This window comes from Caretta caretta, chromosome 13 (assembly GCF_965140235.1).
Source record: "Caretta caretta isolate rCarCar2 chromosome 13, rCarCar1.hap1, whole genome shotgun sequence".
Taxonomy (NCBI): Eukaryota; Metazoa; Chordata; order Testudines; family Cheloniidae; genus Caretta; species Caretta caretta.
The window spans coordinates 2,807,936-2,834,432 of NC_134218.1; the positions used below are offsets into that span (position 1 = coordinate 2,807,936).

The window sequence follows — 26,497 nt, forward strand, 5'->3', positions numbered from 1 at the left end:
TGTACCCACAAGCTCTGTTGTGGACTGTGTTCCTGTTGTCCAATAAACCTTCTGTTTTACTGGCTGGCTGAGAGTCTCAGTGGATCCCAGGAAGAGGGGTGCAGGGCCTGGACTCCCCCACACTCCGTGACAACTGGTGGCAGCGGTGGGATCTACTGCACCCCGTGAACGGCGCTTCCTGCAGTAAGTGACTGGGGAACAGTAAAACGAAGGGGAATTGACGGGGACCAGGCGTGCTGAAGATTCAGAGACGGTTTCGGGGGGCGGTTAACCCCTGGGAATGTGTGACCAGAGAGAAAGACTTTTGCAGTAACAGGGTCCCCCGGGGGATTGCCGCGAGCAGTCCCAGGGGCGGAGGAGTCTGCAGCTCGACCCTGGCAAAGAGGTGGTGACCTCAAGAAGGACTGGCACACTAAGGGCTTTTCCTGGAAACCGTGGGAAGCTGCCCGGCCTGCGAGTGGCCAGCAGGGAGATGTACGCTAAACGCCTTAAGAGTGACCTGGTGGAGCTGTGCAGGCAGAGGGGGCTGCGCATCGGGAGGTCCACCAAGGAACAACTGATTGCCCAGTTGGAGGAGAGGGATCGCTTGGATGACCCGATCCCTATCCCGGAGGGGAGCCGCCCGGCAGACGCAGCGTGGGCCCTGGGGCCTGACCGGGCTGGGAGGGGTCAGACTGCTGCCGAGGACATCCCGAGACCCTTCCTACCTATGTCTGGGGGAGGGGTTGGGGGAAGCCCAGCGGATACCGAGGGCACCCTGACCCCAGCACCCAGCAGGGGATCCTCCCGGCGGAGCTCCCCATCCCTGGAGCGGAGGCGGCTGGAATGGGAGAGGGAGATGAAAATGAGGGAGCTGGAGGATCATGAAAAACAACGTCAACATGAGCAGGAGGAGAAGGAGAAACAACGTCAACATGAGCAGGAGGAGAAGGAAAAACAACGTCAACATGAGCGTCAGGAGAAGGAGAGACAAAGACAGCACGAACTGGAGCTGGCCAGGCTGAAGAGCAGTGGGGCCCCGGCTGTGGTGAGTGAGGGGGGACCCAAGACTGCAAGGAACTTTGATAAGTGCTTCCTGGCCCAGCGTAAGGAGGGGGAGGACATAGATAGCTTCCTGACGGCCTTTGAGAATGCCTGTGAGCTGCACAGGGTTGACCCTGCAGACAGGCTCCAGTTTCTCACCCCCTTACTGGACCCCAAAGCCGTGGAGGTGTACAGCCGGATGACAGGGCCGGAGGCAGGGGACTATGAACTGTTCAAACAGGCCCTGCTCCGTGAGTTTGGGCTGACCCCCGAGATGTACCGGAGAAGGTTCCGGAGTCAGCGTAAAACGCCTGAGGTCACCTACCTACAACTGGCCAACCGGATGCAGGGGTATGCCCGCAAGTGGACAGCGGGGGCCCGAGCTAAAGAGGACCTGCTTGACCTAATTGTACTGGAGCAGCTGTATGAACAGTGCCCTTCCGACCTGAGGCTGTGGTTGGTGGACAAAAAGCTCGAGAACCCCCAGCACGCAGGGCAGCTGGCCGACGAGTTTGTGAACAGTCGGTCAGGGGGTAGCCGGGAGGAGTCCCAAAAGAACAGGCCCCCCCCGATGCAGAGAGAGAGTCACCAGGGGGCCTCCCAGCGGGGAAATAGGGAGAACCCCCTCCCGAGGGGAACGCCTGGCGTCGGGCCCCTCCGACCCGCTCGAGGGGACCAACGTGACCTGAGCTGCTATCACTGTGGCCAGAGAGGCCACGTACGGTCCCAGTGCCCTGGGCTCAGGGACAAACTGAGCAGACCCAACCTACCCAGGGTTAACTGGGTAGGGACCCAGCTGGACGAGGGGCAGACGACTCAGGAAAGGGGGGCTGCCAGTTTACCACCTGCCCCGGAGGGAAGAGTACCCCAGGCCAGCTCCACCAGAGGGCTGGAGGCTCTGGACTCAGGGCGCTCAGTTTACAGGGTGGGCGCGGGGCTGTCCCTCCGGAGAGAGTGCCTTGTTCCCCTGGAGGTGGATGGGAGGAAGGTCAATGGATACTGGGATACGGGTGCGGAGGTGACGCTGGCCCGGCCCGAGGTGGTGGCCCCAGATCGGGTGGTGCCCAACACCTACCTGACCCTGACAGGGGTGGGTGGGACCCCATTTAAGGTGCCCGTGGCAAGGGTACACCTGAAATGGGGGGCCAAGGAGGGCCACAAGGATGTGGGGGTACACCACCATTTGCCCACTGAAGTTTTGATGGGGGGAGACCTAGAGGACTGGCCAAGCAAGCCCCAGACCGCCCTGGTTGTGACCCGTAGCCAGAGCCGGCGAGGGCCACTGCTCCCTGACCTCGGGGAGGGTACCGCACCGGAGGCGCAGGACCCTACCCTGGTGGGAAGGGAGGGCCGAGGGGCACGGCTCAGAGAGGCTGAGGCCTCAGACCTGGCCACTGAGGGGGAACCGGTCCCCATCCCTTCCCCAGCTGCTGAGTTCCAGGCCGAGTTGAGGAAAGATCCCTCCTTGCGGAAGCTCAGGGACCTGGCCGACCTCAGGGTGGTACGGACCATGAGCAGAGGCTGCCAGGAGAGGTTCCTGTGGGAGAAGGGGTTCCTATACCGAGAATGGGCTCCCACAAGGGAAGTAGAGTCCTGTGGGATCAGGAGGCAGCTGGTGGTCCCCCAGAAGTATCGCCGCAAGCTCCTGTACCTGGCCCATGACATCCCCCTCGCAGGGCACCAGGGAATCCGGCGCACCCGGCAGAGGTTGCTACAGAACTTTTACTGGCCCGGGGTCTTTACCACGGTCCGGCAGTATTGCCGATCCTGTGACCCCTGTCAGAGGGTGGGGAAGGCCCGGGACAAGGGGAAAGCGGCTTTGAGACCTTTGCCCATCATAGAGGAGCCTTTCCAGAAGGTGGCCATGGACATCGTGGGGCCTCTCAGCAGGACGACCCGGTCGGGGAAGAAATACATTCTGGTGGTGGTAGATTTTGCCACCCGCTACCCCGAGGCAGTGCCCTTAGCTTCCATTGAAGCAGACACCGTGGCCGATGCGCTCCTGACCATTTTCAGCCGAGTGGGGTTCCCCAAGGAAGTCTTGACAGACCAAGGCTCCAACTTCATGTCGGCCCTGCTCCGGTGCTTGTGGGAGAAATGTGGGGTCCGGCACGACTGGGCCTCAGCTTATCACCCCCAGTCCAACGGGCTGGTGGAGAGGTTTAACGGGACGCTAAAGATGATGCTGAAAACCTTTATGAACCAGCACCCACAGGATTGGGACAAGTACTTACCTCACCTGCTGTTCGCGTACAGGGAGGTGCCACAGGAGTCTACCGGATTTTCGCCTTTCGAACTGTTATATGGAAGGAGGGTGAGGGGCCCCCTGGACCTGATGAGAGACGAGTGGGAGGGGAAGGCCACTCCCGATGGAGAGTCAGTGGTGGAGTATGTCCTGATCTTCCGAGAGAGACTTGCTGAACTCATGGGCCTGGCCAGGGAGAATCTGGCCAGAGCCCAGAAGAAGCAGAAGGTCTGGTATGACCGCACGGCAAGGGCCCGTGCCTACGCCACCGGGGATCCGGTGATGGTTCTCATCCCAGTGAGAAAGAACAAACTACAGGCCGCCTGGGAGGGCCCTTTCAAGGTCGTCAAGCAGCTCAATGAGGTAAACTATGTGGTGGAGCTGTCGAACCGGGCGCACCACCGCCGGGTGTACCATGTGAATATGATGAAGCCATATTATGCCAGGGGGAATGTGGTGTTGGCCGTGTGTGGACAGTGGGAAGAGCAGGGAGATGACCCTTTAGTGGATCTATTCCCTGGGACTAGAGCTGGTTCCCCCCTGGAAACAATTCCCCTCTCGGATCAGCTAACCCCTGCCCAGCAAGATGAGGTCAGGGAGGTGCTGCATCCGTACTGACAGCTGTTTTCCAACCAGCCTGGACGCACTAATCTGACTGTCCACCGGGTGCAGACAGGGTCGCACCCGCCGATAAGATGCTCCCCCTTCCGAGTCACAGGGAAAACTGCTCAGGACCTGGAAAGAGAGGTCCGGGACATGCTGGCTTTGGGGGTGATCCAGCCATCTGCCAGCCCTTGGGCCTCGCCGGTGGTGCTGGTCCCCAAAAAGGATGGGTCGGTCCGGTTCTGTGTGGACTATCGGAAGCTCAATGCCATCACTGTATCTGATGCCTACCCCATGCCCAGGCCGGACGAGCTCCTAGACAAGCTGGGAGGAGCTCGGTACCTCACCACCATGGACCTTACAAAGGGCTACTGGCAAGTGCCGCTGGATGCAGAGGCCCGGCTGAAATCGGCCTTTATCACCCCTCTGGGGCTCTATGAGTTCCTGACCCTGCCTTTCGGCCTCAAGGGAGCGCCGGCCACCTTCCAGTGCCTGGTGGACCAGCTCCTGAAGGGGATGGAGAGTTTTGCCGTGGCGTATATTGATGACATCTGTGTCTTTAGCCAGACCTGGGAGGACCACGTGTCCCAGGTTAGACAAGTGCTGGACCGACTCCAGGGGGCTGGGCTGACTGTAAAAGCGGAGAAGTGCAAGGTGGGGATGGCGGAAGTGTCTTACCTGGGCCATCGGGTGGGGAGCGGCCGCCTAAAGCCGGAACCAGCCAAGGTGGAGGTGATCAGAGACTGGCCCGCTCCCCACACCAAAAAGCAGGTCCAAGCCTTTATTGGGATGGCAGGATACTACCGAAGATTTGTGCCTCACTTTAGCGCCATAGCCACCCCCATCACTGAGCTATGCAAGAAGGGGAAGCCAGACAAGGTGGTCTGGACCGAGCAGTGCCAGGAGGCTTTCCGGGCGCTGAAGGAGGCTCTGGTCAGTGGCCCAGTTCTGGCAAACCCAGACTTTGACAAGCCCTTTGTGGTGTTCACCGACGCCTCCGACACGGGACTGGGGGCGGTGTTAATGCAGGAGGATGAAAAGGGGGAGAGACACCCCATCGTGTACCTGAGCAAGAAGTTGCTACCCCGGGAGCAACACTACGCGGCCATCGAGAAGGAGTGCCTGGCCATGGTGTGGGCCCTCAAGAAACTAGAGCCCTATCTCTTCGGGCGGCACTTCACCGTGTACACCGACCACTCGCCCCTGACCTGGCTGCACCAGATGAAAGGAGCCAACGCCAAGCTCCTGAGATGGAGCCTGCTCCTGCAGGATTACGACATGGACGTGGTCCACGTGAAGGGAAGTGCCAACCTGATAGCGGATGCGCTGTCCCGGAGAGGGGGCCCCGAACTTCCCCAGGTCACTGGTCACAGTGACCCCGCTCAGTTCAGTTCGAAGGGGGGAGAGATGTGACGATGTGACTCAGCAGGGAGGGGGGAGTGTTGACCTGGGAATGTGCCCTGGGGATGGGAGACCTGAGAGCCTGTCACCTGAGCCAGGAGGGGGAGGGGGAGGTAACACCTCTGCCCAGGAATGTGAACAGAGGCTGCAGCAGGGAACCTGCGGGGTGAGTGGAGTTGGCAGTTTGGAGGCTGGGGGGAGGAACACAGGGAACCCCAGGGCTGGGGTCTAAGCTCCCTGCTCCCCCAGAAGGATGTGATTGAGGGGTCCTGGTTGTACCCACAAGCTCTGTTGTGGACTGTGTTCCTGTTGTCCAATAAACCTTCTGTTTTACTGGCTGGCTGAGAGTCTCAGTGGATCCCAGGAAGAGGGGTGCAGGGCCTGGACTCCCCCACACTCCGTGACACACCCACAATGTTCTGGGAAGTCCACCTCCTTCCCGAAGGGGGTCTGGTGCCCCGCCCGGCTGCTTTACCTTCAGGTCCATGTCTCCATGATCCCTGGCAATCACTGGCTTGTTGACCAAGGAGTAGTCAATTGCAGCAAAGGGGTCGAGCTGGGCTGAGACTGCAGAGAAGCCACAGACAGAGGAACACTGCAGCACAATCCAAACCAGTGAGTCCTCCCATCCCCTCCCAAGTCGATAACATCCAGACAGCTCGTCTGAGTCAACCCCAATGCCCCCCAGAAAAAGCTGGGGGACCAGCCTGTCTTTTTTCATTTCTTCTTAATCACCAGCTGAGTTGAATTCGCATCCTGGATAAAGTCTAGGTTTCGGCCCAGATTCAGCCGTCCTGCTGCCTCACACCCTGATTCCACACCTAAGTATTCCCTGATATTTGCCCCAATTCTCAGGCTTTCAGATAACTCATCCCATCTGCCCCCCATGTTGCTACAGGTCTCCATGGATCCCAGTTCTTACCTTGCATGGTCTTCAGGACTCGCTCCAGATCACTGATCCCTTTCCCGAGCTCAGGGCAGAGCTGGATGGAAGAAGAGAATGTTACAGGTTCAGAAACCCTTTCCCAGAGGAAAGAACAGGCTGGGAGTTCTTGTGGGGGCATGGAGGAGCTGTTCAGGATCAGCCATAAGGTGAATGGGGAGGGTTTGTGGATACTTTAGTCACCTCCTGTCTAATTTCCTTCCTTCCTTTCCTTGTCACTTCCTCAGGCTTAGAACTCTCCTCTGAACAGAATGGCCTTGGGTTTCTCAGCTGGGTTTCAAATAGAAACACTGATACAATCCCCACCCAGGAGCTGCTCTCCACTGCCCCAGGACGAAGAGGTGTCCAGCATCACACACAGGGGCAGGGATGGTAGTGGGACCATATTTCACCCCATGTACCAGGTACATTAAGCAGGAGACCTGAAGTGACCAGCACTGGTACAATAAGGCTAAGTGTAACACACTGGCCAACATCTCCCTCTAGTGGCCTGATCCACTAGTGGATAACAGCCTACCACTCCTGCCAGTGAGTGGAGTTAGCTCAAGCGAGAAAGGTCTGTGGAGCTGTGCTGAAGATGTAGAAGCAAGCCCTGCTTATAACCCATGTTTGGAGGGCTCACACCACAAGGACCTTGTACTCAGCAGCTCCCCTAGTGGCAATGAGCGAATGAGTTTAGTGCCTGGTGGGAGAGGCCAGGAAGGAAGACTCTTGTTCAGCATTAGCCAAACTCACCCTCCTCCTAACTCCCGAGTCCTGGCAGACAGGGCCGGGGAGCTGCTATCAGCAGGGTAAACACTCACCTGCCTATTTACTTCATACCGCAGGGGTGCCTGGAGAGCCCCCGTGAACAGATTGTAAAGCCAGCTGTGGGGAGAGAGAAGGAGAAGAGTCAGTGCTTAGCGCATAGCTATGGGTGGGAGCTCCCGAAGCACTCAGCGCTGGCCCAGCTCCGTAACACTCCCAGGGCTGTCTAAGGCAGCACTCAAAGCACTGGAAAATCCCACTCTGAACAGACAACCTCTTCAAAGCCTGGGATGAAACTCCACCGCCCTCCATTCACTATTGACTGCAAGAACTTGCCGTGCCATCTTCCTGAGTCTGTAGACAGCCTGAAACCACAGCACTAGGGGACATGACCTGCCCCCATTCATCTCCGGGGATACTGACATTTATACCTATGGCGCTGACTCACCAAGACCCCGATTTTCAGTGACCTAGGTGTGTCTCTGTCTGCCTGGTTTGCACAATTTCTGACTGGGTAACTGCATGTGGCAGTGGCCAAGCAAACAGGCAGGCTGCACACCAGCCCTGCAGAGACCTGCATCGCTTTTCCCAAGGCCTGAGGCTGAAGACAAGAGTGACTTGGCCAAGTCAAAGTTCAGCTAGTAAAGAAAGGCCATATTGTAACCTCCCTCTTTGTGCGACTCTGCAATTGGCCAATGGGAGATCTGTGGGGATGGACGGACGTGCCCCATAAGTCATCAGCCTGGCCACAGACTATAAGTAAAAAGGTAGATTGGCCCCCCACGGCAGAGTGACTCTGACACCCTGACCTAGAGGAATAAAACCACAGACATGACCTGATCCTCTGAAAAGACTGCTCCGAACCTGCCCCCATCTCCCAGCCAGCCCTGCAGTCCAAGCCTCAGCATGCTGCTTTCTACACCAGGTGCAGACAGTAAGAAGGCCTGGGCTCTGTGGGATAGAGAGGGCGTGATGTGCAGAGCGCAGGCCCCCCGCCACCAAGAGTGCCCCCCCGTAAGGGGGCTGACAGCATAAGCAGCCTAGCTGAGCCCAGCTCGGGGGATAAGGGATGTAGCAGGGCCTCAGAAAGCCAGAACTCACCTGGCTCCATCATGGAACTTCACATCCAGCCTCCCGATGCTGGACCGGCAGTTGGTGCTCCACACCTGGGGACGGCCACTGTCATCCCTGCTCACCCCGAGCTCGGCGGAGAGGGACAGGTCCCTCACGCTAAGGTCGAAGGAGCCGCTGTCGGGTCTGGGAAGGGAGGAAAGCACAAGGCAGTTCAGCACCTGCCGGCTAGCGGAGCTCGGTCTGCCCTAGCTACGGGCCCAGAGGCAGGGGTGAGAGCCCCAGGGAGACGGCACTGGAGAGCGGAGTCAGAGCTGTACCTGCAGAGGGACAGAGCAGGGGCAGGGGCAGCTTCCCACACTGCCCTGCGCAGGGGGGGAGGGGTAGCTCAGTGGTTTGAGCATTGGCCTGCTAAACCCAGGGTTGTGAGTTCAATCCTTGAGGGGGCCATTTAGGGATCTGGGGCAAAAATTGGGGATTGGTCCTGCTTTGAGCAGGGGGTTGGACTAGATGACCTCCTGAGGTCCCTTCCAATCCTGATATTCTATGATTCTGTGACTTCCTCCAGGGGTTGGGGGAGCGGTACCCCCACGACCCATCCGGTCCTTGGCTTCTGCTCAAGGCTGCCAGCTGTGCTGGTGGGTCCTATGGGGCACCTGCCCCCCTACGAACCGCACTCAGCACCCCTTGCCCAGAATGTGCCACTACCCCCGCACGGAGTCGTCACCTCCTTTCCCTGCCTTCTGCTCCATCACCCCAGAGCAGTGCCTCCCAATCTGCCCCCCCCTTCCCCAGGTATCTGTGCAGCCACGGAGGGGAGCCAGGGCATGGTGGGAGGAGATGAATGAGGGGAGGTTCCCTCTTGCTCCTTTCCCTCCATTCCAGCTATGCTCCTGCACCAAGGCTCAGGTAGCAGGAACACCTCCCAGGCTGTGTCACCGATGGCCCCTGGGGAGCAATATGTCCACAAAGGAGACGGCATCTGGGGCTCCCTTCCCTTGGTCCCTTTAGCAAAGGAACTCACACACCCTTTTAGACCCATTGACCGAGCTAGGAAATGAGGGGCCTGCAACCAATGCAAACCACTGTGGGGGGGCTGAGGAGCTGGTAACCATTGCAGGAGCTGTGCCCCACAGGTGGGGGATCAGTGCTCTCAGCACAGGCAGGAAGGGGGCTCAACGTCACCCTCTTGGGGTTGCACCGCAGGGCGGCACTGGAGACAGCAGCAGCAAAGCGGGGCCCTGTCTGACTGCTCCCCTGAGTAAAACTGGCCCCTGTCCAGACCTTGTGTCAGCATCCGTAGTGCCAGCATCAGCCCCACTGCCCTTCCCACAAGGCCACGGTCAGGCTGGGGAAGTCACCTCTGCAGGTGCGCGCCCCAGAGCCCCCGCTCAGTGGAGCTGACCCCGCTCTGACTGTGGTGGAGAATAACACATGGCATCTGAACTGGCTCTGGCCCTTGATGGGAGTCTGGGGAGCTGAGGGGAATGTGGGGGTGGGGTCCTCGTTGTGCCTGGGGCTATGGAGGGCTCCCAGTGGCCACACATCACGGCACCAGCGGCAGATTAACCCTTACATGAACAGAACTTTCACTCGCCAGACACCGCTGAGCTGCATGTGGGCATTGCTGACCACGAGCCTCACACCTGTCCCCTCGGAGAAGCTTACGACCGACTCATTCAGCTGCAGCTCTTGAATCTGGATCCTGCGAAGCAGCAGAAAGACACCCATCAGCCTGACTGCCCGAAGGCCATACGCTCCCCCAAACACCCCAGTAACAGCTTGTCATGGGGACCTTGGGAACTTCCAGGAACCTCGTGGCTGGGAGACGGACTCCTGGGGCTGCTCTCTTCACAGCCTCTCTGGCTGCTGGGTTCTAGAGAAACTGACCAGAACTGCGAGTGTGTGTCTGGGAAGGGGGGGGGGGGGCGTCTGTGTGTGTCTGCATGCGGGTGGGTGGGTGTTTGGCCACAATTTTCAGGACAACTTGGCATGTTGGGTGCTGAATCCTGGAAAATCACGCCCTGAGCTTGACTGAATGTCCCCCCGTTCCTCACCAGTGCGAACACTCGGGGAGCAGCACTGGTTTTAGCAACATGGGGAAAGGGACATTTATTGCAGTTGCTCATCCTGGGAGTGTGGGCGAGAGAGAGAAAGCAGGTCAGATCTGTGTGTGTGTGTGTTAGAGCAAGTCGGGGCAGAGCTCTCTGGGTGGGGTGTGAGACAAGGAAGCAGGTCCCTTGGTATCACCTATGCAGTGGAAAGGAGCGTGTGGCTAAGAGGAGATGAGAGGCACTCACAGAGGGAACGCGGGGATGGGAATCAGCCTGAGTGGGCGAGGTGCGAGGGGAATGGGGCTTTGAGAGGACTTGTTAGTGGAGGAAGTTCAAGAAAAACACTCAAGGCGCCTAATTTCTAATGTGCCTATGTGACGAAGTGGGACTGTTCTTAATGTTTCCTCTGAATAGTGTGGGGGTGCCTCAGTTTCCCCTAGGCAGTTCTTAAGTATCTAGGGGGTGGAGTAAGGGTGTATGATCATTGCAGAGCCCTAGAGGGCATGTGTGTGCAGGAGTCTGGACACAGAGAATGGCCGACACCCTGTTTCCTGGCAACTAATGGCCTGGGCCCTTCCCCCCCTGCAAGGTGAGAGCTGAAGGGTTGGAGAACAAAGGAATCAGGTGACCACCTGGCCCGGGAAAGGAACAAAGCCCAGAGGAGGAGGGGCTGGAGGGGGTTTTCAGTTTGGGGCTGGCTGGGACATGGAGTGAAGTGCAGACGTGGTTGTCTGGCTCACTGCCCCCCAAAATGGACCCAGCTGAGGGGTCCCGTTCTCTGCACCTGCAAGCTCTGTTTTAGACCATGTTCCTGTCGTCTAATAAACCTTCTGTTTTACTGGCTGGCTGAGAGTCACGTCTGACTGCGAAGTTGGGGTGCAGGACCCTCTGGCTTCCCCAGGAGCCCCGCCTGAGCGGACTCGCTGTGGGAAGCGCACGGAGGGGCAGAGGATGCTGAATGCTCCGAGGTCAGACCCAGGAAGGTGGAAGCTGTGTGAGCTGCGTGTCCTGAAGACAGGCTGCTCACAGAAAGGCGACTGCCCCAGAGTCCTGACTGGCTTCATGGGGAGCAGTTCCAGAGCATCGCCCAGGGACTCCGTGACAACTGGTGGCAGCGGTGGGATGTACTGCACCCCGTGGATGGTGCTTCCTGCAGTAAGTGACTGGGGAGCAGTAACACGAAGGGGGATTGCCGAGGACCAGGCCTGCTGAAGGCTCAGAGAGGAGCGGTTTCGGGGGGCGGTTAACCCCTGGGAGTGTGTGACCAGCGAGAAGGACTGTGCAGTAACAGGGTTCCCCTGGGGATTGCAGCGAGCAGTCCAAGGGGCGGAGGAGTCTGCAGCTCGACCCTGGCAAAGAGGTGGTGACCTCGAGAAGGGCTGACACACTAGGGGTTCTCCCTGGAAACCGTGGGGAGCTGAGAACACACGGGCCTGTGAGTCCACAACAACTTGGGAGGAGCGGAGTGATGGCCTGTCACCGTCTCCTTAAGAAGGACATTGTAACCCTGTGCAAAAAGAGAGGGTTGAGCATTGGAAAGTTCACCAAAGCAGAGTTAATCGTGCAGCTGGAGGAGGATGACCGCTCTAAGGAACAGATTCCTGACCCCAACTGGGGCTATAGCAGGATCTGGGAGCAGCTGAAGCGGGAGCCAGGCATCGCCAAGACTCCTGTCCCCGACCAGACGGGGGTCTTCACGATCGGGTTCCCCATTGGGGGATCAAGACGGACGGGATTGGAGCTGAGTCTGAGAGAGCAAGAGGACTGTGAGAGACAGCGAGAGCCCGAGAAAGAGCTGCAGAAGCAGCAGCAGCATGAACTGGCGGTGGGGGAGCGGAGAGGCCTAGGGGACCTCCCCAGGGTGAGTGGGGATAGACCCCGGGGGGCCAGTTCCACAGGGAACCTCGAGACTAAATTGCTGCCCCTGGTTAAGGGGGGGGTGTGTGTGGATGCCACCTCACTGCCTTTGAGCAGGCTGGCGATTTGAACCAAGGGGACCCTGCGGAAAAGCCCCGGTGTCTAGCTCCCTTGCTGGGTCCCAAGGCCACAGACTCCGTCAGCCAGATGGTTGGGGATGTGGACAGGCTCCCACTCCTGACCCCAACCTATATGTCTGTGTGGAGTTTCCTGGGGCCAGGCCCCCCGGACCTCCAGTGGGAGCAGAAGGTGATGGTCAATGGGGAGACATTCTTGGGGTGGCCAAAGGGCATGGGCTGCATAAACCTTCCCACATGCGGCCTGCGAGTGCTATCGACCACCCCTGACCTAAGGGAGGGCGTGAAACTGGAAGGGCCTGGTGTAACTCCTACCAAGGAATGGGAGAGATGCTGGGGCATCCATGGGAACGTTGGTGGCTTCGAACTTCCCCAGGTCACCGGCTAAAGTGACCCCGCTCAGTTCGATCTCGAAGGGGGGAGAGATGTGACGAAGTGGGACTGTTCTTAATGTTTCCTCTGAATAGTGTGGGGGTGCCTCAGTTTCCCCTAGGCAGTTCTTAAGTATCTAGGGGGTGGAGTAAGGGTGTATGATCATTGCAGAGCCCTAGAGGGCATGTGTGTGCAGGAGTCTGGACACAGAGAATGGCCGACACCCTGTTTCCTGGCAACTAATGGCCTGGGCCCTTCCCCCCCTGCAAGGTGAGAGCTGAAGGGTTGGAGAACAAAGGAATCAGGTGACCACCTGGCCCGGGAAAGGAACAAAGCCCAGAGGAGGAGGGGCTGGAGGGGGTTTTCAGTTTGGGGCTGGCTGGGACATGGAGTGAAGTGCAGACGTGGTTGTCTGGCTCACTGCCCCCCAAAATGGACCCAGCTGAGGGGTCCCGTTCTCTGCACCTGCAAGCTCTGTTTTAGACCATGTTCCTGTCGTCTAATAAACCTTCTGTTTTACTGGCTGGCTGAGAGTCACGTCTGACTGCGAAGTTGGGGTGCAGGACCCTCTGGCTTCCCCAGGAGCCCCGCCTGAGCGGACTCGCTGTGGGAAGCGCACGGAGGGGCAGAGGATGCTGAATGCTCCGAGGTCAGACCCAGGAAGGTGGAAGCTGTGTGAGCTGCGTGTCCTGAAGACAGGCTGCTCACAGAAAGGCGACTGCCCCAGAGTCCTGACTGGCTTCATGGGGAGCAGTTCCAGAGCACCGCCCAGGGACTCCGTGACAGCCTACAACAGCTCGGTGCAGCGAGCTCCTGCCCTGGCCACTCGGGTGCAGTCTGGAGTCACAGCAGTTGAGTCACAGTGGGCACTATCCAGAGGGCAGAACGTCTGCCTGTTCTTGGAGGCCAAGGTTACAGGTCCTATCAAGCAGCTCATGGCTCAGAGCCCCAGCACCTGTCCTGGGGCCAGAGACATTGAGATGGAGGTGAGACTGTGACCGAGATGGCCGGCAGGGAGAGTCTAGCCAGCTAAAATACCCATCACCATAGCATCTGGGCACCTCACCATCTAACTGTAAGAGGGGGAATGGTCCCGCTATTGTGGGGAACTTTCCTGGTTTATACACGACCCCGGTGAAATGGGCTAGCAAAAGATCTGAGTCCTCGCTCCCACTCCCTTTACCCAGCGGCCTGCCTGACCTCAAGGGCCCCCCGTCCACTCTCCTATGTGGCAGAGTCCTCCTAACCCTGACACGGCTGGGCCCAGGATTCCTGGGGGGCTGGGCCCGCAGTCTTGTCGTGGGCACGTAGGGCAGGGGTTAGGGTGTCCCCACTCCGGGGCACTGTCTCTGCACCGATTGCTTCCCTGCCCCACTGCTCACCGCAGAGTTCATTTCACCCCGCCCCTGGCCGTCTCGGGAGCGCAGGGACATGGGGGTCACGAGCTCCTCCCAGCCCGGCCTGCAAGGCCTCGGGCCTCCCTGCGCTGGGTCTGGGGCCCGGGGCCCCTGGACTCCCCAGCCGCTCATGTGCGCGGCCCCGGCGCCGAGCCCAGCCCCATTCACACGCTGGCTCCAGCTCAGCTCCTGGGGCTGCTCCTCTGGCCCTGGCCCTGGCCCCGGCTCTGGCCCTGCTCCCAGCCCAGACGGGCTCCTGCTCTCCCCTTAGCTCTGCCCCTCTGGCCCCGCCCGCTCCACCTTGCATGGGACCCTGGCCTCCTGACTTCCTCATTGGCCTGCCTGCCCTGTCAATCAGCCTGACCTGGATCATTGGCCTCTCCCCATTGGCCCTGCGGACTGCCAATCTCAGAGTCCTGATTTCCCATTGGCCCTCCCTGTTTCTTTTGGCCCTGGGAGAGGACCAACCAAAAAACCGGCACTGAGTTTCAGTGCGGGCCCAACAGTTCCCTTACATAATGCATGTGGCCCAAGGGAGCCTGGGGTGGAGCAGGGAATTGAACCCGGGTCCCCGGCTGGTGCCTGCACTGCTGGTGCATGCACCCTACCTCAGTACCATGGTGCTGGCTCAACTCAAGCCGGCTCTGACCCTGCCGCTGAGGAAGCCAGTGCCGATGGGATCCGTGGCACGGAAGGGAGGGAACACCCCGCCGCTGAGATCCCCGTCCTCCCTCATGGCTGCACCCCTGTCTCCTGGGGGGTCGGGACCATGGTGGGAGAGCGTTCTCTCATCCCATACGGATGGAGGGATGGGCAGATGTGTGGAGTGGGAGCTCCTGCAGCACTAAACCAGCTCACGTAGCCCGTGCCCAGCCCCGAGCAACTCTCATCAAAGGACCCAGGAGTCCCAGGGACGAGCCCAAGGTGTCCAGTGCAGAGGGCCTGCAAGCCCCACTGACTCTGTGTGGGGGAGGCAATGAGTGCGTTCCTGGCCCCAGCACCAGGGAGAAGGAGACGCGCTCTTACCTGGACACGGAATAGCCCACGTCCCCGATGAGAGGGATGTTGTATGAACCATTCAGATCCGGGACATGCTCCCTCTTCAGCAGGGACTTCACCAGCTCCAGGCCGAACTGCTGACCTTGAATCAGAGAGCAGGCTGGGGTCACGGCAGGGCCCACGGGGAGCAGGCTGGGGTCACGGCAGGGCCCACGGGGAGCAGGCTGGGGTCACGGCAGGGCCCACGGGGAGCAGGCTGGGGTCACGGCAGGGCCCACGGGGAGCAGTCAGGGGCCATAGCAAGGCACTGCAGAGAGCAGCCAGGGGCTGTGGGAACAGGAAGGAGGTGACAGTCACACATCCTCCCTCCACGCTGCCCCACAGCATGCAGGGGAAGGAGTGCTCTGGGAACATTCCCCAGGCTGGCAGAGTTAGGTCATCCCCCTCGGTTAATACAGCACATGCTGCAGGGAGTGGTGAGGCTGCTCCCAGAGCGTGGATCCCAAGGGACAGATGCCAGGCCCTGTTTCTGGCTCAGAGGGAGAGCAGGGCCCTGGGGATGTCTCTGTACAAGGAAGCCCCAGGCTGGGAGCACAGGCCACAGTTCCGGTGAAAAACAAACAGGGTAATAATTATGTAAAGCCACAGACCGTACTCCAGGCCCTTCTGCGTTACTCTGCCTTTCAGGCCGGCATTGGTTCCCTCCGCCCGAGAGCAAGCGCCCAGCAGAACAAAGACAAATGCCCAAACCATCCTCTAGGCCCGGAGCTGGGATCCTCTTCACCACCTGGAGCAGGGAGACAAAGGTACAGGGCTAGCAGCATGTGATGGCGCAGCGCTCCCAGGACCCATCACAGAGCTTCCCGTGGGCAAGCTACAGGCCTGGCGCTGGGTTCCCAGGGCTGGGTTCCCAGCTCAGCTCTAAAGCCTGACTTTGGGCCGGTCCTTTGCCGCAAGAGCCACGTCACAGGGAAACCGCTTTTCTCTCTCCCCACGGAGCTGCTTGGCAAGCCTGGAACGGTGAAGGCAGCCTGGGGACCCATGAATACAGCCCTAGCCAGTACCTCAGCTCCTGATGAGACCCGTCACTCCAAGTGCGCACCTGGGGATAAACCCAAGGCACGACCCCGCATTTTATATGGTCGCTGGCTGGAGAGGACATGCTGTGATGTAACGGGGCCAGTTGGGCTTGCCCCTCTGATGACTCGGCAGGAAAACTTTTTGTCTTTTGTGCTTCCCACTGTTACTGATACTTGCAACAGAGCCGGTTTTCGCACTGCCCGTGACGCTAAGATGCTGTTCCTGCGGCCTGCCATCGAAACCCTGTCCTTTCCCCACACGGTGACTCAAAGGGGAAACCAAGAGAAAGGCCCGGCTGATTGATTCGCTTATTTCCATCCACGCCCCTGTTTGCAAAGGTTTTTTTTCTCACACAAGCTGCTGGGGAAGCAGCTGCTCTTTGCATGAACACAGACTCCACACAGGCTGGGCGAGGAGTCATGCAGGTGTTGGGGGTTCATTGCTCACTGTTTGCTAGTTCTTAATCACTCTCCTGCCTAAAAACAACCAGTCTCTCAGGCAGGCGGCAGAGCTGACATCATGTGACCAGGATGAGGGCTCACACGCCGGGAGCGAACAATCCCATGGCACAATCCCTGGGAATGGCCAGGCTGGATCACCCCCAGGTCCATCTAGCGCAGTGACTCTAATGGGGCAGTACCTGACGCTGCAGAGGAAGGTGGCGGATGGGGGATACTCTGCCCCTACCTATTAGAATGTATTATTATCTGTATTACCATAGCGCCTAGGAGCCCAGGCCTGGACCAGGACCCCCTTGTGCCAGGTGCTGTACAAACCAGTGACGTCCACATGCATGTTACGGGGGTGGCTGGGCAGACCCCTGGTGGGGGAAGCCTGGTACAGGAGCTGGCCCCATAGCAGCGGCGAGGAGAAGCAGCCTTTGCTGCCCCACTGCCCGCTCACATTTGGCCCTGCAGCCCCTCCAGGATGGGGCCATAGCCCAAACCCGAGCAGTGCTGAGCTCTCCATGCACCAGATTGTAATGCCACTCACTCAGTTTGGGCCCTTCCGTCCCCTTGTCGTGACGGAGCTGTTGGTGGGTCCACCAAGGCTGCGTCTCCTCACCCCTACTGGGGGGCTGACTCCTGCACCAGGGCTCCCTGCCAGGGGCCTGCCCAGCCTCACTCCACCTACTGCAGCCCCATCCCCTCTGCTCCACCTGCAGGTCTCACTCAGCCACCGCATCAAGACCTGCTTCAAGTATGGGGAGCTGCATTGAGTGCCCATGTGAGGGAGCGGGCTGGGAGAGGGCAGGTGGGGAGCCCTGGGGTGGGGGGCGATGCTCGGGGGTTCAGTTGTGCATGCCGTGTGAAACGTTTCTGGGACACCCCAGGACAAATACAGAACAAAACGACAGTCCCTGCTCCAAAGAATCTACAATTTTGGTGGGTCTCATCCTAGTCTCTAATAGCAGGAGGTTTAATAGCCCTTCCGCCATTCTGTGCTAATCCTGGATATTCTTGTTATCCATGAAATGTCCAATCCCGTTGTGATTCTTGCTAAATTCTTGGCCTCAATGGCTCTCTGTGACAGTGAGTTCCACAATCTCCTCTCACACTGTGTGAAAAGGTGTTTCCTTCTATCAGTTCTGAATTTCCTACCTTTTAACGTCATAGGCTGTCCCCTTGTTCAAGTATTACAGGAGTGGGAGAACAGATGCCTCCGATCTCCCTTCTCCAGGCCATTTATTATTTTATAGACGTTTAAAGGGGACAGTGATCAATTCTTCAGCAAGTTCACCGAGGGCAGGAGAAGAAGGAATCAGTTTAGGTTGCAGGTTAGGTTCAATAGTAGGAAAAACTTCTAACTCTAAGGAGAGGTGCACACTGGACCAGGTTATCCAGGGAGGTCATGGAAGCACCTGGAAGTTTTTTTTGGAACAGGTTAGACAAACCCCTCTCAGAGGTGGTCTAGGTGCACCTAATCCTGCCTCAGCTCAGCATGAGGCAGAGCCGAGATGACCTCTGGAGGTTCCTCCAGCCCTACATTTCTATCATTCTACAGTCCTTCCCCTTTCACTCGTCTGCTCTCCAAGGCAGCGACCCCAATTGGTTCCATCTCTCTTCAGAGGAGAGTCTCCAGACCCTTCTCTGGACCCCTCCAGTTCTGCACTCTCCTGTGTGCCATGGGGTGCCATTGTGTGGAAGAGACAATAGAATATTCTCAAAAAGAACAGGAGGGACTTGTGGCACTTTAGAGACTAACCAATTTATTTGAGCATAAGCTTTCGTGAGCTACAGCTCACTTCATCGGGTGCATAAAGTGGAAAATACAGTGAGGAGATTTATATACACACAGACCATGAAAAAATGGGTGTTTATCATACACATTGTAAGGAGAGTGATCACTTAAGATGAGCTATTACCAGCGGGAGAGTGGGGTGGGGGGAGAGAAAACCTTTTGAAGTTATAATCAAGGTGGGCCATTTCCAGCACATTTCCAGGAGTTAACAAGAACGTCTGAGGAACAGTGGGGGGGGGGGGGGAATAAACAAGAGGAAATAGTTTTACTTTGTATAATGACTCAACCACTCCCAGTCTCTATTCAAGCCTAAGTTAATTGTCAAGAAATTCCCTGAAAAACCATAAGAACAAATCTGCACAGACACACCCCTGGAACCCTGACCTGGGGTATCTATCTGCTACCCAAGATCCATAAACCTGGAAATCCTAGGCGCCCCATCATCTCAGGCATTGGCACCCTGACAGCAGGATTGTCTCGTTATGTAGACTCCCTCCTCAGGCCCTACCCTACCAGCACTCCCAGCTATCTTTGAGACACCACTGACTTCCTGAGGAAACTACAATCCATCGGTGATCTTCCCAAAAACACCATCCTGGCCACTATGGATGTAGAAGCCCTCTACACCAACATTCCACTCAAAGATGGACTACAAGCCGTCAGGAACAGTATCCCTGATAATGTCACGGCTAACCTGGTGGCTGAACTTTGTGACTTTGTCCTCACCCACAACTATTTTACATTTGGGGATAATGTATACCTTCAGATCAGCGGCATTGCTATGGGTACCCGCATGGCCCCACAGTATGCCAACATTTTTATGGCTGACTTAGAACAACGCTTCCTCAGCTCTCGTCCCCTAACGCCCCTACTCTACTTGCGCTATATTGATGACATCTTCATCATCTGGACCCATGGAAAAGAAGCCCTTGAGGAATTCCACCATGATTTCAACAATTTCCATCCCACCATCAACCTCAGCCTGGACCAGTCCACATAAGGGATCCACTTCCTGGACACTACGGTGCTAATAAGCGATGGTCACATAAACACCACCCTATACCGGAAACCTACTGACCGCTATTCCTACCTACATGCCTCCAGCTTTCACCCTGACCACACCACACGATCCATCATCTACAGCCAAGCTCTGCGATACAACCGCATTTGCTCCAACCCCTCAGACAGAGACAAACACCTACAAGATCTCTATCAAGCATTCTTACAACTACAATACCCACCTGCTGAAGTGAAGAAACAGATTGACAGAGCCAGAAGAGTACCCAGAAATCACCTACTACAGGACAGGCCCAACAAAGAAAATAACAGAACGCCACTAGCCATCACCTTCAGCCCCCAACTAAAACCTTTCCAACACATCATCAAGGATCTACAACCTATCCTGAAGGACGAGCCATCACTCTCACAAATCTTGGGAGACAGGCCAGTCCTTGCCTACAGACAGCCCCCCAACCTGAAGCAAATACTCACCAGCAACCACACACCACACAACAGAACCACTAACCCAGGAACCTATCCTTGCAACAAAGCCCGTTGCCAACTGTGTCCACATATCTATTCAGGGGATACCATCATAGGGCCTAATCACATCAGCCACACCATCAGAGGCTCGTTCACCTGCACATCCACCAATGTGATATATGCCATCATGTGCCAGCAATGCCCCTCTGCCATGTACATTGGTCAAACTGGACAGTCTCTAGACACAAATCAGATGTCAAGAATTATAACATTCATAAACCAGTCGGAGAACACTTCAATCTCTCTGGTCACTTGATTTCTGACCTAAAAGTGACTATTCTTCAACAAAAAAACTTCAAAAACAGACTCCAACGAGAGACTGCTGAATTGGAATTAATTTGCAAATTTGATACAATTAACTTAGGCTTGAATAGAGACTGGGAGTGGTTGAGTCATTATTCAAAGTAAAACTATTTCCCCTTGTTTATTCCTTCCCTTCCCACCCCCACTGTTCCTCAGACGTTCTTGTTAACTCCTGGAAATGGCCCACCTTGATTATCACTTCAAAAGGTTTTTACTCCCCCCACCCCACTCTCCTGCTGGTAATAGCTCATCTTAAGTGATCACTCTCTTTACAAAGTGTATGATAAACACTCATTTTTTCATGGTCTGTGTGTATATAAATCTCCTCACTGTATTTTCCACTTTATGCATCTGATGAAGTGAGCTGTAGCTCATGAAAGCTTATGCTCAAATAAATTGGTTAGTCTCTAAGGTGCCACAGGTACTCCTTTTCTTTTTGCAAATACAGACTAACACGGCTGTTACTCTAGAATATTCTCAATATTATTCCCTGTCCTGTTCCTCAGGAACCCTAACACCTCGGCCGTGTTTGTGAACGCACTTGTGCTTTGAGCAGAGTCTCCATCACGCTGTCCACAATGTCCCCCAGGTCCCTCTTCCAGCACTTCAAAGGATCATAAGAACATAAGAATGGCCAGACTGGGTCAGACCCAAGGTCCATCCAGCCCAGTCTCCTGTCTGCTGACAGTGGCCAATGCCAGGTGCCCCAGAGGGAATGAACAGAACAGGGAATCATCAAGTGATCCATCCCCTGTCACCCATTCCCAGCTTCTGGCAAACAAAGGCTAGTGACACCATCCCTACCCAGCCTGGCTAATAGCCACTGACATGGCCCTAAGGGTACATCTACACAGCAGCTAAACCACCATGGCTGGTCCAGGTCATCTGACTCAGGCTCGGGTTGCAGGGCTGTAAAACTGCCATGTAGACGTTCAGGCTTGGGCTGGAGCCCGGGCTTTGGGACCCCGTGACATGGGAGGGTCCCAGAGCTCAGTTTTTAGTCCTGTTGCCTAAGTCCCACGAGCCCAAATCAGCTGACCTGGGCCAGGGAGGGCCAAGCTGTGTGTCTTTTTGTTCCAATATAGATGTGGCCTAGGTGACCAGCTTGGGACCAATCGTAGGTTCAGTGGAGTCACATCAGCTGCTCAGCCAACACTTGTGCCCAATAAATGTATCGACACAAATCCGGAGCTGGGGACAAGCGACTCGTAGACAGAGCAAAGGGCTAAACTCAAAGTCAGTTAATTCACACTGAACAATTCCAGCCCCATGAACCCTGGGGCCAAAAGATGTGTAAGCCAAAGGAAAGAGAGGAGACTGGGGAAAATCCTGGGGGCGGCCTTCCCTTTTGCTAACTGTGTCACACACAGAGCAACTTCCCTTCCTGGCTTGCACAGAGCAAACTAGATACCTGCCAAGTGAATGAGAGGGGAAGGGAAGAGCCACTGGACATAGGGGGATCAGGAGCCGTCACCTCTCGGAGCAACTTAATGCCAGCTAGTGACCGTGCAGGTGGCCCACTGGAATCACTGAGAAGACATCCATGGGAGGCAATGGGCTTTGGTCAGATCCTCAAAGGTATTTAGGCTGCTGACTTCCATGGAAATCAGTGCAAGTTAGGTGCTGAGGATCTCTGAGGACCTGGGCCGTGGTGCCTATGTGTCTGGGAAAAGGAACCCCAGAAATACTTCAGCTAGAGAGCACTACAGCAGGAGATACCAGGACTAGGTACCTACTGGTGTGGTCCCCGGCTCTGGCGGGGGACATGCTGCTTGGGAAGGCACCTCGAGTAGGATTTTAAATATTTGAAGGAATAATAACCACTCACATGCGAACCCCAGAGGCTGACGTCCGGGCCCCACTGATGTCAGTGCGAGTTTTGTCATTGACTCATCTCTTGGTTTGATGTCAGTGGGAGCGGTTCCCCAAGATTTGACCCCTAGATTGTGAATGCCCACTTCCCTGTTGGCAGAAAGCAGCACCGGTCGTGCCAAGATTCCTGCAGCCCGCAGCCTTTTCGAATCTCCTGGCAAATCTCACTTGGCAAATCTCACCTCCTGCCCCACACAAGACTTGGCTTAGTTACTGCACACGTCTGATAATACGGACACCAGCATGCACCTGGTCCTGCCTCGCTAGGAAGAGACCAGCTAGAGTGGAGTCAATGGCTGGATTCCTTCTCCAATGACTCTAGCCAAGACTGGAAAAAACCTAAACTGGAAAATCATATCCCCTCTAGAATTACTGCCTCATAAGGAACCCTCTGAAGCAACTGCCCAGTCTTAATAATAATCGTAGCTCGTACTCACGATGCTTCGTTGTGCTTCCAGAGAGAGCGTCTTTCCCACGAGGAGCAGAAAGCCCACCTGCCTTCCAGCAATGTCAGAGGGCTTTGCCTCATACCACGCCCTACCAGCTTGACAAACACACAGGACTTTTCCACACCTTGTTTGCAGGCAGGAAGCAAATCAGGTTAGAGCTGCCTGACTCCCCATGTTTCCTTGCAGAAAGGAAGGAGGGGCGCACAGGCTCTCTGGGACTATCCAGCCATATTGCCCCAGAACATCCCCGTGGTACGTGATCCCACCCTGACAAAGTTGGAGGCTATCTCCAGAACTCACCCTCCCTGGACCCTCCTGACTCTCAGTCTTGTCTCCAAGCCCAGAGAGGGCTGCCAGTCACCAGACATGGGCCGTTGTCCGCAGAAGGAAAGCCATTCTTTTGGCTTCTACCCTTGGCTCTGCCTGACACACTGGTGACTTGAGCAAGTCACGTGGCCTCGCTGGGCCTCATTACCCGAGCTGTAAAATGGGGTCAGCATCACCTATGCACCTGCTGGCCTCTTGCTGGCTAGCGTGTGCCTGTTGAAATGTGCAAACTATTATTATAGCAGTGGTCCCTGCTGCAGCCTGGGCAGTTATTGCAACCTCTGGGAGTCACATGGCTGCTTACTCACTCTTCCTCCCTATGCTGAGATCCCCCCTGCTCTGGGTCGCCCATGCAGCATGTCTTGACCCAATCATTCCGCACAACTATGGACAGACAATAACCAATAAGACGAGCCCCTAGTCTATCCTTCGGGTCCTGAATGCACTGCACAGGTAGATGAGTGAATTGTCTCTGACCCAGTGATACGAACCCTAAAAGCACAAGTCAGCTGGGCTCCCCAAATCCTGGGGTAAACCTTCACTGAGACCTCACTGCAGAAGGGATGATCTTGATACCTTTTTGCTTCTTGGCTCTGAAGTCCTTGCAGTGTCCAAACTGGTTGATTCCAGTGGGTCTAAGTCCCAGCACCAGGACAGCTCCTGTTCTTATAGCCTGTGTTGACATTCAAAGTTTCCCAAGTCCTTGACGGTCTGGTTGAACCAGAAAGGCGCCAGGTTTCCTTGCTCCTAATCTCAACAACACTCGCAGTCCCCACGCCTCCAGCTGAGTCACTGCCAGCCAAACTGGATGAGGAGTGAGCTGAGCTTTAGGAAGAACTGCTGCTGCTCCCCTGGCATTGCGGGCATGGCCTGACTCATGGGTGGTTCACACCTAGTGGGCCATGCGTCCCCAACACGCAAAGAAGTGGCCAGTCCCTGCGATAGGGAAATCCCAGGATGGATCATCCTGTTAGAATCTGCTCTCCAGTGAACTCCGCTGGCTTGACAGAGCGCTGGCCAGAGTGTGCTCCAGGAGTGGGGAGAACGCAAGCACCCTTGCATGGCATCCCTGCGGCTCCCCATCCAGAATGCCGTTCCCAGAGACATCGCTTCCCTTAGGGCTCTTCCCAGGTGCACAACAGCCAAGGAGAACTGTCTCTGTTCCCTCCACGGCTCCTTTGTGTGCACGTCGCCACCCTCACCGTGTGCTCTTGCTTTTCCTTCCCTTAGGAACTCAGGGCTTGTCTGACTGATTCTGCTGGAGTCCTGGCGTACTGGGTAGATTAGCAACGTCAGAAGAGACGCAGAGCTGCCTCGGCAGCATGCGGCTGGGGGCGGGGGTGGCGGGGATACTGAGCTAAGGGTGTGCGGACCAGGATACAATGTGGCTATCCCCAAACAGGGGTCTGCCTTGCGATGGAGCCTGGAATGAGCCCAGTACCGACACATCTGAACCTTTAGCTCGGTCTGAGACATGGATTAAACACAGCTAGGGCCTTCTACCTGACCAGGTGGTATCAGGCTTCACTCAGCTGCACTGGGCCAGACTAGTTGCTGTGAAACCCCGAACCCTGTGTGTTTTATTAGACTCACATCCCTCCCCATGCCCAGTGACTGCTGGGCTCAGCTGTGGGCACGAGCCCATGGAACTTCGCCAGCAGAAACAGAGGAGCTGCAGAGCCTGATAACTCGTGTGCAAAATTCCAGCAGGTTTTTCTTTATTTCAAATACAACAAGGCCACCTATGTACAGCCCAAAGGAGCACCAGAGGCCGAAGGAGGGGTTCATCCAAGGGGAAGGCCATCAAGGCATCAAGAGGAGTTGGAGGGGGACGGAGTGGGCAACGGTGACCCCTTTCCTGGTGCAGCGGAACCTTAGCCAAGACGCCACGGGAATGCAGCGGTGCCGTTTACAGACTCCCCAGCTGCACATTCCCTGGGACCAGGGCTCAGCTTGTTGGGGTCCCTTCAAATGCTGCCTCCATCAAAGGGTGCACCTCACTCACAAGCTGAGCAGCGGAGTCTTGAATCCTGAGGCCCGACTGTCCCATCTGAAGCAAATTAAGAGTGAGCCTGTACCAGGGCAGCCGTGCACACTCCTGTCTTCCAGAGCAGCACTAGTTGGGGGGAGCGGGAGGCTTTAGAGAGGCCAGATGAAAAATCCTTTTTTACCTAAATGCATCCAAATGCCCCTGATTCACAGCTCCCGGAGCCCCACTGCCAGCAGCTTGCCCACGTTAGAGCAGTGAACGCTGTGTCGCAGGTGACGGGGAGCAGGGCAGGAGCAGCAGCAGCAGGAGGCTGGACTGCAGCAGTGTGGAAGCTGCGTGCAGCGTCCGGATGCAGCCCAGTGCCCCCGGGGAGGCTACAGCTCATGTCAAGTGGGGTGAATCGGGAGAGCTGAGGAGACGCTCACCTGACTCGGCGCAGTGAGGGGTGCAAAAGCCTCTGCTCTGTAGCATGCCACGGAGAGCTGCACACGCCCAAGTGCCTGGCTGTGCAGAGCATGGGTCCATTCCATCACCAACAGCCCTTAAGGAGCAGGGATCAGACCTGGAAAAGAGTCAAGCAAATCCCAAAGCACACAGGTTCCACTAGAGCCAGGAGGGCAGCAATCCACTGTCCTTCTGCCAGGGGCAGCCAGCATCCCCCAGCGTCCCCTGCTGAAAGAGCGCATGGCCAAATTGCCCCAGGCAGGTTTAGCTTGTTCCTTGTCTGTGCAGCTGGGGCGGGAGAGTTGAGTTCGGCTCAGACTGCCACAGTGGAGCCACAAACACACACAGGCAGGCAGGCGTGCGCACACACAGGTGCACATCGCTGCCCCCATGCTTTGTGTGCTCTCATGCACTTTTGTGCTTTCTCCTTTGCTTTGGTTAATCTAAGATACAAGTCATTCAGCTGAAGGCTTGGGAAAATCTAAACAAGGGGAGTGGCCTGTGGGGAGGGTTTGACTTGGCCACACCTCTTTTTAGGGAGGACACACCCACTTTTTATTACAGAGTCCCAGAGAAGGGAATGAGCCCCACAAATCACCTTTCCCCGTCTGTCTGCAGCAGGTGGGGAGGCCGGGCTGTAACCCACCCTGGCAAGGGCTAGGCATATCTGGTGTCTTTTCTGTTGACTGTGCCTTGTACCCCAGCTGAGGTGAACAGGCCGCGAGTGTCCCAGCAATGAGGCAAAGTGGCCCACGGATCCAGGAATGTCTCTCGAATGCTGAGCACTGATCACATCTCTTACTCTAATGCCAAACAGCGAGGTCAAGGCAAGGTCAGGCCCTGGTCAGCACCTATCAACTCTGCTGCCCCCTTCCCTCCCCATTCGCCTGCCTCCCACCTGCCGTCCCTCCGCAGGGATTTTGCAGAGGCAAGAGTGATGTTGAGCTAGCTAGGGGCCTTTTATCCACCTCATCAGGGACGCTGACATCAGAGGCAGGGAAAGACGAGCTCTTTGCACCTGGCAGAGCAACAAAAGGGCTTAAGGAGCCACAAAGCGGCATCGATTGTGTTGGGTTTCGAAGGGGACGGCTGCACTAACCCTTTCCCTTTCATCAGCCTGCGGGAAAGAAACCAAAACCTTCATGCCCAGCTTCCATATCATCCCAGGAGCCCTGAGGAAAATGGTTTCTGAGCAGCCCCCCGTCTCATCCTTAGCCCTCTCTCTGCGCAGCCCTTGTTGGGGTACAGGGGAGCTGGCTCTGCTATTTCAACCCCCAGCACCCCTCTTGCCCCATCGCAAGAACAGGCCGCCCCAAACACCTCACCCCCCTCGCCTTGTGCCAGAGGAGGAAACCCCCCCCCACCCCCCCGTACTTTCTCCCCACACTCAGTCCCACCCT

General features: G+C 56.7%; 1 protein-coding gene across 3 annotated transcripts in view; it reads right to left on the reverse strand.

Moving 5' to 3' along the window:
• LOC125622665 (bactericidal permeability-increasing protein) overlaps positions 1–25,497 on the reverse strand; it is a 31,807-nt gene extending 6,310 nt beyond the window's left edge. The window contains exons 1-8 of one of the 3 annotated variants that reach the window (XM_075118647.1): positions 25,079–25,497; positions 15,500–15,636; positions 14,877–14,991; positions 9,610–9,738; positions 8,064–8,219; positions 7,019–7,082; positions 6,195–6,255; positions 5,748–5,839 (exon numbers count right to left, since the gene is read on the reverse strand). In XM_075118647.1, the coding sequence (XP_074974748.1) occupies positions 5,748–5,839; positions 6,195–6,255; positions 7,019–7,082; positions 8,064–8,219; positions 9,610–9,738; positions 14,877–14,991; positions 15,500–15,602 (720 nt within the window). In that variant the 5' untranslated portion in view covers positions 15,603–15,636; positions 25,079–25,497. Of the gene's footprint in view, positions 1–5,747; positions 5,840–6,194; positions 6,256–7,018; positions 7,083–8,063; positions 8,220–9,609; positions 9,739–14,876; positions 14,992–15,499; positions 15,637–15,913; positions 16,577–23,239; positions 23,383–25,078 lie in introns of those variants that run through there. The other 2 variants (XM_048820837.2, XM_075118646.1) reach the window with 2 other exon arrangements.
• Positions 25,498–26,497: the final 1,000 nt, after the last annotated feature.